Here is a 13331-nt window from a genome sequence, read left to right as displayed (position 1 = left end):
GTTTGCTAAAGTTCAACCACCTATGAATTGTCGATGTGCCTATTTTTACCCGACTGCGGCAAAGTCAAAACGAAGGGTTATGATTTTAGCAGTCTATGTACTTTTCAACTTTATTATTTATTCCGAAACGGGTTAGCTTTTGACTGCGATCTCACTTTGTGGTAATTGATGATGCAGACTAGCCTCGGCCGAAGCCTCCCACTAAACCAGACCAGAGACAATTTAGAATAAATTCCCAATAGGGATGATTACCGCTAGTCAAATCAGCGACTTTTTATCAAACATCAAAGCACTCGCTTAGAGACCTTGTATTAAATTCACAGATATGTGACGTTATACTCGTAACATTTAACGTAATTTGACGTACTTGTTTGGTTAAATCAATAGTTTAAAATGGTTAGCAAACTTAAAACTACCAGCGAATGTGGATTTTACGAATTTTGGAAGGCACTCTTCTTAATAATTACTATGAAACAATTTATGTTTGACATAGCCATCATACCACTTGTCTCTGCCGGGTATTGAACCCGGCATCTTTCACTTCTGAGACGACAGTGCTCACCACTGCGTCAGGGAGTTCTTCGAAAATAATCGAATGACGTAGTTTCACCGACCTTTGATGGATCAAAGGAGTTTGTAAGAGCCTATTTGAATAATGAATGGAACCGGAACGCTGGGTCGTGCGGTTTTCCTTAGCTACGAACTCGGGACACTATGATCCCTGGTTTGTGCTGTACAGTATAATTACTTAAATGTTACAATTACAATCCGGGTATCTTTAAAACAAGAGTGAATAGGCACCTTCTAGGTAAACGCGTCCCATCTTAGACCACATCATCACTTTCCATCAGGTGTGATTGTGGTCAAGCGCTTACCTATAGTGAATAAAAAAAAAAAATGTCTGTCCCTGGTTCATTCCATCCTGGTTCAGTACATGCCCATACGATTGTTCCACTACTAAGCAATACAATCAAATGTAGTTCTTCCGACTTTCCCCATCTCGCACCTGTGACCTCGCAGGATTGCACTATCTAGACATCTCCGTCAACCGACTGTATGTATCTCTTTCACACAACTGGATATACCAGCTGTGGACTGCAATACATAGGTCTCTTGCAGGGGCTTCCCAGCTGCAGGAATCCAGGTGATTCCTGCGACTCGTTCGATGTCGTCTGTCCACCTAGTGAAGGGTCTTCCCATCCCATCCCAGCACCTTATACCTGACTCTTTAGGCTGCCCCTATCCAGTTCAGGCTTAGTCCTTGTGCTTACAATATATTGTGCCACTTATCAAAGTGTGCAGAAAACTTAAGTTTATTTTTGGTATAGTGGGTTTTTGGATAATAACATGGTTTCCATTGTTACAGCAAGACGGCAGCATAGCCCTCACGCGAGTGGCCGTAGACGACGAAGGCCTGTACGAGTGTAGCGTAGAGAACGAGACAGCGTACATAGACAGAGTCAATCTCACAGTCAGAAGTAAGTACGCTTATGCACTTCCCTGTAGTGTTCGAGACACTGCGTGTTAACCAAACACTGAACCGTCAACCGTCAGCACTTTCCGTAATCCTAAATCCTCGTGCTAGTGAGTTCCTTGAGTGAGAAACGGGACCCTAAATAGAGTAGACGTAGAGCTTGTCTATTTTGAAATGACGCGCCCCACCACCGCAATTTACACATCACTACTACACAAAATTATGTAGTGGGGCGCGTCATTTCAAAATAGACAAGCTACTTAGCTATGGCGTAGCTGTCATAGATAACAAGTGATAATTTTATTTAGCCTGAACTGAATACAGACTAGAGAAAATTGTTAAATTACACACAGTTTTCCGCTCGCAAACACCGTCATTACATAAGCCTGTTCGTCACGGAAAATCAATTCGCACACAAAACAGTGCATGGTCTATCCGAGATGTTTATCCTACACTATAACAGGTAATAGCAATCTGTCCAACTGCCCTTAATTGGACACATGTAAACATATTTATGTAAAGCCACAGAATATAATATCTACAATATAATAGTACGTGATATAACAAAATAGGCAAGTTACATTTTGGCCTTGATTTGCTTTTGCGTTTTTTGGACCGGAATTGCTTTCATCATCATTAATCACAACTAGGAATGGACCATAATATCACAGATAGCATGTGAAAAATCACGTTTCAATCATCTTTTACTATATTATAACACTTGCTATCTTACTTTTAGTAGACTGAAAAACCACGAAGCAAAATCTCACAAAATTTGAAAATTATTACATTTTATTATGATTATATTAAATGAAAAATTAATAATTTCTCCAAACGAAAATGATTTAAAATTAGCAATCATCGCTAATCTCAACCTATCCTAATGCTAGGCGGAGCACGGATCTTTTCTCAGGATGGGAATACATAATTTGGTTAAGTGTGGATTGGCAGACTACACACACCCTAATAGACAACTTAGAAAGCATTATGATAAACTATTGGTAGGTACAACCCGAAGGAATGACAGGACTTGATTACAATAATAATATCCGGTCTGGGATAGCGCGGGTGACGTGTGGGTGTGCGGGGCGTCTCCCCCCCTCTCCCCTCCCCCTCGATCATTGCCATCTTGACCTGTCGCGCACTATAGTCAACCAACATTATCAGGTCCATTGTGGAATCTTTCAGAAGTGAATCCGTTAAACCTTTGTACATACATACATTGTTACCATTTGTTGGCATAATTATAACGTGTGAAGACTGAATAGATCTGAAATCTTTTTTTATAAAGCCTAGTGAAATATATTTGTAGTAGACAATGGTAGAGCTAGATAAGAGTGCAGCGAGTGGACAGCACAGCTCAGTAATGGCTGTCATTACGCGGCCTTCGCAGCGCTCGGCTGGCACGTAAAACGTACAATACAGCTAGATAGTTGTAGGGTGGATATAAATCCAGGAAAAACAACAGGCGGATTTCCCAACCTTTGCTTTGGAAACTTAATCACAGTTGAAGTTTCGTACAAACAAAGTAGAATTTGAATTTGGAGAATTCAAACGTACTCATAAAAGTTTAAAGATTATTACACAACACATTTAACATTTGGTGAAGATGGAAAAGAACCCTTTCTCCGTCCGTCTATACGTCTGTCAGTCCTTCACAGTCAATATTTCAGTAGGTAACTATTAAAGCTATCGACATGAAAGGTATAGTTGTATACAACAGTGACCCAACATCATTAAAATAAAATAAAAAATTGAAAATTATTTTTTCTATTAAATAGGGGGATAATTGGGGATTTGAAATTTCAAAGTAAGAGAACTATACCAAGTGGGGTATCATAATGTGAAAGGGCTTTACCCCACATGCTTTACCTGTACTAACAGGTTTTAATTTATTTTTACGCATTTGGATTTATCGTGCAAAATGTTCAAAAAAGACCGTTTTCGCCCCTCCCTCTCCTTATCTCCCAAGTTTACCAATCGAAAAATCGGGCCCTCGGTGCGCGAGGTTGACTCGCACTTGGCCGGTTTTTTTCTGGGTAGTCGTGTAAAAATAAAACCATTTTCTGGACAATATCCCATATTATTTTAATATATATTTTTATAGCATGGTGCGCCTACTACAATATAATGGTAGAGGCAATTGACTAGATCGTCCCTACCTAGTGCCATGCTGGTATTACAATGGAGGTAAATGTTGGCCAATTATTTACAACAAATTAATTTTATTCAATGAACTGGTCTTTTTAGGGTTCCGTACCCGTAGGGTGCCAATGGGATCCTATTACTAAGCCTCCGCTTCCATCTGTCAGTCCGTCCGTCTCTCTGTGTGTCCGTCTGTTTGTCAGCGCGCTTTATCTCATGATAGAGTTAAAATTTTGATAGTGTGTATTTTATTGAACAACAACATTTTTCCATTTTGAAATTTTTGTACAACAATCAAAATGGCTCCATGAAAATTTAAAAAAATTAAAAGTGTTCTTGTACGATGAAACGGAACCCTTAGTGTGCGAGTCCGACCAGCACTTGGCCGATTTGTTTTTAAAATAATGAACCCGTTTTCAAGCAAGTGGGAGAAAAGTATGTTATATGATAATATCCCACCCCTATCTCGCCTCTGTGACCCAGTGCAGCAGCGTGGTGCAAGGGGCAGCTGCAAAGTGCAGTTTTCTTCGCAGCTGTCAGCTTTAGAAGAGGCCGCACGCCTCTACATCAGCACAGTTTGCCTCGACCGCGACGTCTTCGTCGACTGACTGTAATTCGTATCTCTTTTGGTTGTGGTAGAGAACTAAATCTGTGTATCTGTGTATCTGTCTGTGGCATCGTAGCTCCTAACGTGATGAACCGATTTTAATTTAGTTTTATTTTGTTTGAAAGGTGACTTGATCGAGAGTGTTCTTAGCTATATTCCAAGAAAATCGGTTCAGCCGTTTGAAAGTTATCAGCTCTTTCCTAGTTACTGTAACGTTCACTTGTCGGGGGTGTTATAAATTTTGAATTTACACTTGTTAACTGGGACATATTAAGTCCAAAACCATAGGACTGAGATAGATAAAAACCAACTGTTTTTCCGATTTTTTCCTTCTGATACATAGAATTGATGTTTTCATGAAATTCAGTCGATCAGCAGCTTTAGAGATCAGGGTTAAAAAAAGAATTTAGTTAATTCTGTTTATTTTTATGGACAACTCACGCTTGACCATAAAAGTTAATTATACTATAATTAGTACAACTAAGTATACCTACCAAAATGGTTTTCACAAAAAAAAGAGCTAATGTGTCCTAAGACAGTTTCCCTGTATCTCGTATGTTTTTAAATTTCCCCATACTGCTCCAGTTAAAATATACATAGTATAACGAATAGAACCCTTTCATCAACGTGTCGTCTCTACTTTCTAGTAGATTTCATTTATCTTTCTTGTCGAGCGTCAAATGCTAGCTCACCCCGAGGGCAAATCGCCATGATTGCCAAAGGGTTGACGATAAGGCGGCTTTATTCACCCCGATGCAGAGATGAATGGACTTTTTGCTCATTTCTTTAGATTTTGCTTAGTAATTCAGGCTTTCATGGAAACGTTTTTTACCCGACTACGGCAAAGCCAAAAGGAAGGGTTATGATTTTAGCAGTCTATGTATGTAAGTTTGTATTTATGTGTGTTCCACTGCAGCGCTTAAACTACTGAGCCGATTTTGATAAACGATGTGTCGATCGATTCGTTATTACGGTCCGGGTGATATATAGACAACATTTTATATGAAAAAATCGACCTGATGAAAGTGAGGATTTCTAAAAAAATTTTTGCTATTGTATCGAGTGAAATAACAAATGAAAGAGAAAAAAAATGATTTCATAAATATACATAGGTATGTTAAAATACACCGAGCGACAGAAAAACTATTTTACTATACATACAATATTTTTTGGTTTCCGTAGGTTTGAAAATTATTTAAATTTTCAATATTTACACCCGACCCATGTTAAAGCCGAGTACTTCCACTAAACAAATGAAAACATTGCATTAAGTATGAAAATTATACCTACAATACAAAGTAAGTGCAAACAATAAACGTAAATATTTGGGCAGCCGTACAAATATGTGAACAGAACAAGCAATATAATTAGTACTTTTAATATGAACAACGTAAAACAGTCCAATCCATACGAATAGGCATTAAACACGTCCAATCAGGGTAAGTGGACAAAACGGGGTAACGGGTACCAGTGTGACACCCCATACCCCACCTTTGTTACGTCATCACGTGTAAATATGGGAGTTTAGCGACCGACGGTCTTATTGATTAGACGGACGCTAATATTGGATTTAGGGGTCGTGGTCCAACTATTTTGTCCAACCTTGTACTGCGGGCCTTAAGGTCAGTTGCCAACTATCAGAGGGGCGTGTGGCCTAGTTGTGACAATGTATTTTGTAAACTTTATTAGTTTTTCGCTGTATCCAAAGCAGATTTGCTAAACATTCCCAATTTCGATAATTAAAAAAACCGATTGTGATTGTTAAGCAAAGTTGACACAAGTCGGTAATTGGATGGGTGACCGAAAAGCCTTTTCGTCTCCTCTGTGCCTTGGAGAACATATGAAGTCAGGTTTTTATTACTGACATCTGATACTCCTTGTTCTCTTAGTCGAGTTGTGAAAATCACGATGGCACATGAAGTGTTGAAAACTCATGAAACATCTTGGGTATGTACAGACAGACAGACAACGAAGTGATCCTTTTTCCTTTGAAGATACGGAACCCAAAAAAACGATGACATAGCAGGAACGCAAATCGGTATTTACGGGAATTTCGCGTTTCGCAAAAATCTAATCCCCTAATCTAAGTCTCTGCGCCTTTTTATTCGGAATTTTGGCGAAATTTCCCACGACTTTCCTCAAGTCTTTCCTCAAATATATATGGATTACGCGTCCCTGCTATGGCATTTTGAATTCTCAACCTAACCATCGTGCCGAGAATTTCTTCTATGTGTATTTACAGAATGTGGAATCAATTTCCTTCTGCACAGCTGCTAAAGCTTTAATCGGAATTGGGGGATGGGAGGATATACAAAATCCATAGAAGTCTGCAAAGTATTGACCTAGATACTGTCAAGAAGTTTACAGTCATAAATGTATGACCATGAAAAAAACTACTACTTACTGATGCACTAAATACTTTCTTGATTATATTGTTGTACTGAAATAGAGCCGTCTTTCTGATGATCCTTTTTGAGAGTCATGTTATTGAGAATACTCGTACCTACATGCGAAATCTCAAGTTCACAGCTACAGCCAGCAGCGCGGTTTGATCTGTAGGTTGATATGTCAATCAGTCATTAACTTTTATATGTGTAGATTAATGTTATCGTTTGTTTATCACCAGCGGAACCTCCTCCATTGATCAACGTCACCGTCCACGCGTCGACGATCCTCGCAATCATCCTGTGGAACGTGGCGGGGGACGGCGGACACCCCATCATAGACTTCACGGCGCAGTACCGCTCCGCGGCGCCGGTCAACGGCTCTCTGGAGCAGTGGAGGCCCATCAGCCCCAACCACATCAGTCCCAACTCGGTATCTACTCTTCTCGGTATTTGACAATCTGTATAGTACATACATAAAAACCTCTAGCTTTCCACCAAATCAAAAGTATGATCATGCTGGCTCAAACATGAATGAGAATCCACATGAAATAGTATTTTTTCTATCAGTATTGATCAGTTTTGTCATCGATAGTAAAGTATTAAAAGCTTATGATTTTCTGTCCTAGTACTTCTCCTAGTAATGAAATCATAGTCATAGGTATGCTCCTGAAAAAGCGGAAACAATTATAATAATGAAAATTTAAAAATATTGAAGTGGTAAATTCACTTGACGATTCAAAAGCACGATACAGATAAAAGTTTATTTGATTCTTTTTTAAATCCATTTCTTGGAGCAATTTGAAAAAAAAATAGGGTTGTCCAGAAGATAAATTGAACCATGGATCTCTGTATAAAATTCCAGAGACAAATCGACGTATACCACCTGGACACCAACGCGTCGTATTGGTTCCGAGTGTGGGCCAACAATGTGCTGGGTCCCGGGCCACCAGTCGAGGTGCTGGCGACCACGCTCTACAGTGACCAGGAAGCAGGTATGAACGAGGTGGTATCCCACTGGTACAGTGCCTGCTGCCACTTTTATGAGTTGCATGGGTAAAATTCGTTTGCGCAGAAAAGCGCAACCTAACTCATTCGTTTGCGCAGAAAAGCGCAACCTAACTCCGACTAAAAGCGAATGAACACCAAGGAAATATCGACTTTACTGCTTAACGTTAAGATTTTAAAAACACAAGAAGACTCGTGCTATCTCGTTCATAATTCGCGAGTACAAAACATGGCGCGTATGCAACAACCATTAGCTGTCGGACGCGCGTTCTTTATTGTACGTTGTGTTAACTGTTTGGGCCTGAATCAATATAATACAAAATATGATATGCCTGGTTAAAAACCTACTGTTTACTAAGCTATTAATTACACTGATCGCGATCAATTTGGGTACTCTTATCCGTTGGGGAGTTCCATTATCTATCTTCGAAGATATTCATAAATCGTCACCAAATTTATATGGGACCACTTGGAAAAAACTATACCCTTTCAAACAAAAAAGGAATTTTCAAAATCGGTCCAGGCGTCTTAGAGTAATCGGGGGCCATATATAAAAAATATAGAACCTCCTCCTCCTTTTCTGAAGTCGGTTAGTAAAATAAAATAAATAACTAGACAGAGCGCAACCCTAAGCTATGAATAGTGTTTTATACGGGCACGATATCCGATCCCTTTATATCCAAGTGGATTGCAAATCTGTAAGCGTATTACCTTTGGTAGGCTTCGGTCGCCGACTACAATTGATCTCATTCTATTGTGGCGAACTGAGGAAATTTTTCTGTTTGAATAGTATTGTTAGATTGAACTTGCATTGCTTGGATGGTTTTTGATAAAAGGTCTAACGCCGTGGTAGCAGCGCAAATATTTGCCAAGCAAGCTTTATCTCTCTGGTTTGATCTATAAGTTGAGTCAAAACTAAAAGTCATCTTTATTAGGTACATCCATTTTGTTAATCAATGGTTTAATTAATAAAATTAATTGCTTATGACTATATTAACAAGTAGATTGTTTCGTTTAACTATTTTCGACATCAGTGTGTTATTAACTAATAAAATTAATTGCTTATGATGACTATGTCAGTTGATACTTGTAGGGACTTCCACACACCACGGTGTTGCGCCACCTGAATCCGACGACTTCCTGCGACTCGTTTGATGTAGTCTGTCCACCTTGTAAAGGGTCTTCCAACGCTGCGCTTTCCAGTGCGAGGTTGCCATTGTAGCACCATGGGAGTTGGGACCCCAACGTCTATCGGTAGATAGATAAAAACTTTATTGCACACAAAACATAAAATAATCAAGATAAAACGAGGAAACAAAAAACTAAAAACAATTATATGCAAAGGCGGCCTTATTGCTCAGAGCAATCTCCACCAGGCAACCTTTGGTTCGCCTTCAGGCCTTCAGCTTCGCAACCCGTCGAGCTATGTCGATTACTCTGAAGAAGGTTAACAAGACTTTTTGGTGTGTTTCCGCAGAGCTGATGAAGCACTTCCTGGCGGGCGCGGAGTCGTTCGACACGCGCACGTGGGTGGCGGCCGTGTGCGTGGTGATGGGCACGCTGGCCGTGCTGGCGGCCGGCACGTGCGCCGTGCTGTGCCGCGAGTGGCGCCGCACAGGTGAGCCGCGCCCCTAGCGCCCCCGGCCCGCGCTGCCGCGCCTCTACTTCCTCTTCCATTAACATCCGCATGTCATACCGGCCGTGTCAGACTGTGCGGAGCGGGGAGAGCTAGGAGAGGCGGGGGCTCGCTGCCGTGCCTCTATTACCTCTACCGTTGAAGTAGCGTGGACTTTACCATACTGATCGTATTTTCAGTGCAAGGGGGAGAAGGAAGAACCCTAACATAGGCTATACTTATTATTGGCTTTACTAGCATGTGCGAGGGAGACAGGATATGCTGCCGCGGCTCTAGTTCCTCTTCCATTGACATAGTATGGACCCTACATAGATTATCTATATATCATTGGTCTATTAATTACGTATACAAACTTCTGCTGATTTCTGACGCAACGTCTCCATAGCGCCTCGCAAAAATTCGTCTATCTAAAAACCTTAGCTTTTTTGAGTAAAAAACTAAGTGTTACGATCGCACTTAATACAGTTCGCAGATTTTTTATAACGAGAGAGCAATAGATCTGCGATTGCATCAGAGATAAGTTTTAGCAGTTTTCATATAATTAAATTACTATAGGAAGATGTAAGTCTTATATTTTTAGGGAGCCGTAGTATGCCGCAGGGACCTAGGAGCTGGTATATTCGGTATGATCGCAGAAATACTAGCAAATTTTAGCGATAGCGAAACGATGGTCAAAAACAAACCTAAAATTTGGCTATCTTTTTAGAGCTAAACATAAAAATATCTCTGGGATTCTCTGATGTGTATTCTATTTACCTAAGCAAAATTTACATTCCTTTACAATTAACATGAATTATGATATTTTTGTTTAGACAATAAAACTAAAATAATTTTGCTCATTTTTTATTAGATTTATCGTATTTTGGAAAATCTTAATAACTAAATTCGGGCAAGGCAATAATAAAGAAATAATAATCAGCAATAATAATAATTAATTATTATGAGTAGGGGTTGCCTTAGAACGCCTTATTACATATACTATTAATATTCTAATAATCTATTAGGATTTCTAATGACTAATGCATTTATTAAATAAATCTTTACATTTGACCACAGCTATAGACTTTATAAACTTCGCGCACAAAAATATAAGTATTATAGATTTCTATCTAGCATTCAAATACAAAATGATAATACAAAAATAATTAGGTAGTTATAGGTGAGTGCCAATTTCCATTTATATAATTAAAATTATAATGAGCTTTCTTCCATTAAATGTAAAATTTATTCATGTTAATTAAATCAAAACTTAATTATCATAATACTTATTAATAAATAATTAATTATTAATTTGTAGACAAACATTAATGTGTGCAACCTTTAATTTAGGGCTAAGACGTGGTTAAAATTAGTGAAGTGAAACTTCTTTGACATTGAGGCAGATATTACTATGAAATAAAAAGTCAAATAATATATAAAACTCCAAATAAGCAAAGCTCATACAATTGTATTTTTTTTTAAATGAAGACAATTTTGTGCGCTTATGTGTGTGATACAAACGCTTAGCGACACAGACTACATAGATATTGGCGAGGGATCTAGGCTCCTTTTGACACCTACGTGTGTGCTCCGAAAAATGGCTGCCTATTGAAATCATTAAGTCATAGAATTGTATATTTTCTTTGAGTCGTAGTGAGTAAAAATAGAGCTTTTAATGTATGAAACCTACTGAGTACTTTAAGATCCCTCCATAAAAGGTGCCGGACGGTCTTAATACAGCTGTTCTGTTGGGCGGCCATTCTAAATAAGAACAGACGTAATGTTCTCGTTAAGAAGTTTTACTTCAAAAATAAGTCTTTTGAATCAGGACAGTAGGTATTGTAGATTTTTTAACAAAATCCACGAAAGATAAAAAATAGCAAGCTTTAGATTGTGCTACTTAAGGTGCTAGGCAATATCGGGTTAGTAAAAATAATAATTTGGAGATATTGGATTAAGATTATTAACTAACAAAAATCATTAAAAAGTTTTATTATTAATTATTATTTAATAGTCTAGGGATATGGACGTTTTACTGCCTAGAATTCTTACAGTAGTAATGCATTTTGTGGGGTAATTAAGAACATTTATGTTGCTTGGTTACCCAAAAAGATTACAATACCATAATTTTTGGGGTAATATCAAAATTATTATTCAGTGTGTTGTTTTATTTCTAGGATAACTTAAATGATTCAATGAAGCCCTATGTTTTCACATAGAGGTGATTTGCGTATTAATTTCTTACGATATGGTAATAAATAAATACGCGAGAGGGTACCTTAGACTTTCCAATTACACTTTTATTTACGGACCAAAACAAAATATTTGACGTCAATTACAATGTTTGATGATCTGGGCTCTAGTTATAGTTAAACAACAAATCTGTTACTAAGTTACCACATAGGATATATATTCCATTAGATTTTATTCGTAAACTTAGCGCTTAAAACGGTGATAGTATCTTTATAAGATAAACTGCCGGATACTGAAACCGCCCTTTATTTTACTTTTATTTAATTGAATAAACTTTGTCTAATTGTAATTAAATATTAGTTATCTAAATTATCTAATAATAAAAAATGTAACATCACTTTATTTTTCGTACATAGGTTCAATATTGACGTTCAATAAATTGATAATTCAACCAAACACTTTTGAAAAATAGTGTGTCAAAATTTTAAAAGGCTTTTCAGTATTCGGGCGTAAGTGAAATAAGGTTTAACAATAACTCGCTTTTTTTTTAGGATTTTAAAAGACCTAAGGTCTTACTTATAGTGATCAAAATATAATAATTTTAACTCTTAATATTTGCATTCAATGCAATAAATAGATTAGGGTTTAACAGCTTTATTTTACCTAGTTTAGAATACGATGAAATCTTGCCAAATTAAACCATGTTTTCGCTTTGTGTTTAAATATTACATTTCTTAAACAATAAATATTAATCTTGGTTTTAATAGGGTAGTAAGGGTAATATTCATATTAGTTATTAAAATTGTAGGTATCTTTACAATAGAACTACATTCCAAAAGATTCCAAGTTTTTAATTAAATTAACTACCTATTTTTTTTTAATTTTGTACTAAAGTATAATATGTAAGTTCAATTTGGTAACCAAATGCTTGAGTTTAGGTGTATTTATGTACTTTATTCAAAACAACAGCTAAAAATAAAAATAATGATACCTAATAATTATATTAATGCCTTTGAATAATAATCTTATGATCTTAGGACCATTAAATATTTCTGGACCATTTGAAAACACTACACTAAGCTTTTTCTACTTCGGCACTTAATAAATAAAACTAGTGTATATATTATAATGTTTCTATTGAACCAAAGATCTTCATAATATATACCCGCAATATATAATATTAAGAAATTTTCACAGTTCTTATATAAATGATAAACAGGAGCGTAGTAAAACATTATTACATATTGAAAAAAGTTAAATATGTGTAATATAATGTACATATATTGCTCTCTACATATTATTTATATGTTTATAATGAGACAGAGTAACGTAAATGGTAACGTCGTAATAACCATTAAGTAACAAAATTGTATTGGTGAAATCGGAGTGCTGTGTTCACTATTTAATGATAATGGACCTCAATTTTTAGGTACAGTATTTATTTACCAACGACGTAATGGGTTTCTACTATTTTTGGCTTTGCGTTTTAGTAGTACAACATTTTGAAAATGCTTAGCGTAGTAATGATTAATACTTTAATATGAATTTCATACATTTTAATCTATATGAAAATCTATCGTTAAAAGATATATTTTTTCCTTTTTATATGTATGAAATTCATAATACTAGATTATGCCATTCGAATAAGCTGCCACGTACTAAATACTGTAACAGTGGCTTGTAGAAATACTTTTTTAAGAACTAAACTATAGTATCAAAATGAACAAATTAGATTTCAAAATGTGTCCATATGACAAATGAAAGTCACTCTTTGATAATAGCATGCTTTTTTTAAATTATTAACTTATCAAATAAAATACATTTTAGGATAATTTTCAATAATTAAATTTGTGCACGGGTCCCTTTATCAGAAAAAATAATATTTAGAGCCTTTGCACACGAAGA

At 36.8% G+C, this 13331-nt stretch overlaps 1 protein-coding gene across 1 annotated transcript in view; it reads left to right on the top strand.

Annotated features, from left to right (window-relative positions):
* Positions 1–13331, top strand: part of LOC123872706 — a 62673-nt gene that overhangs the window by 40529 nt on the left and 8813 nt on the right. Inside the window, exons 3-6 of the mRNA XM_045917161.1 lie at positions 1367–1478; positions 6853–7043; positions 7476–7605; positions 9096–9236. Coding sequence (XP_045773117.1) covers positions 1367–1478; positions 6853–7043; positions 7476–7605; positions 9096–9236 — 574 coding nt within the window. The remainder of the gene's footprint in view (positions 1–1366; positions 1479–6852; positions 7044–7475; positions 7606–9095; positions 9237–13331) is intronic.

The sequence above is a fragment of the Maniola jurtina genome, chromosome 15, assembly GCF_905333055.1.
Source record: "Maniola jurtina chromosome 15, ilManJurt1.1, whole genome shotgun sequence".
Taxonomy (NCBI): Eukaryota; Metazoa; Arthropoda; class Insecta; order Lepidoptera; family Nymphalidae; genus Maniola; species Maniola jurtina.
This window is presented reverse-complemented; position numbering and strand designations above follow the sequence as displayed.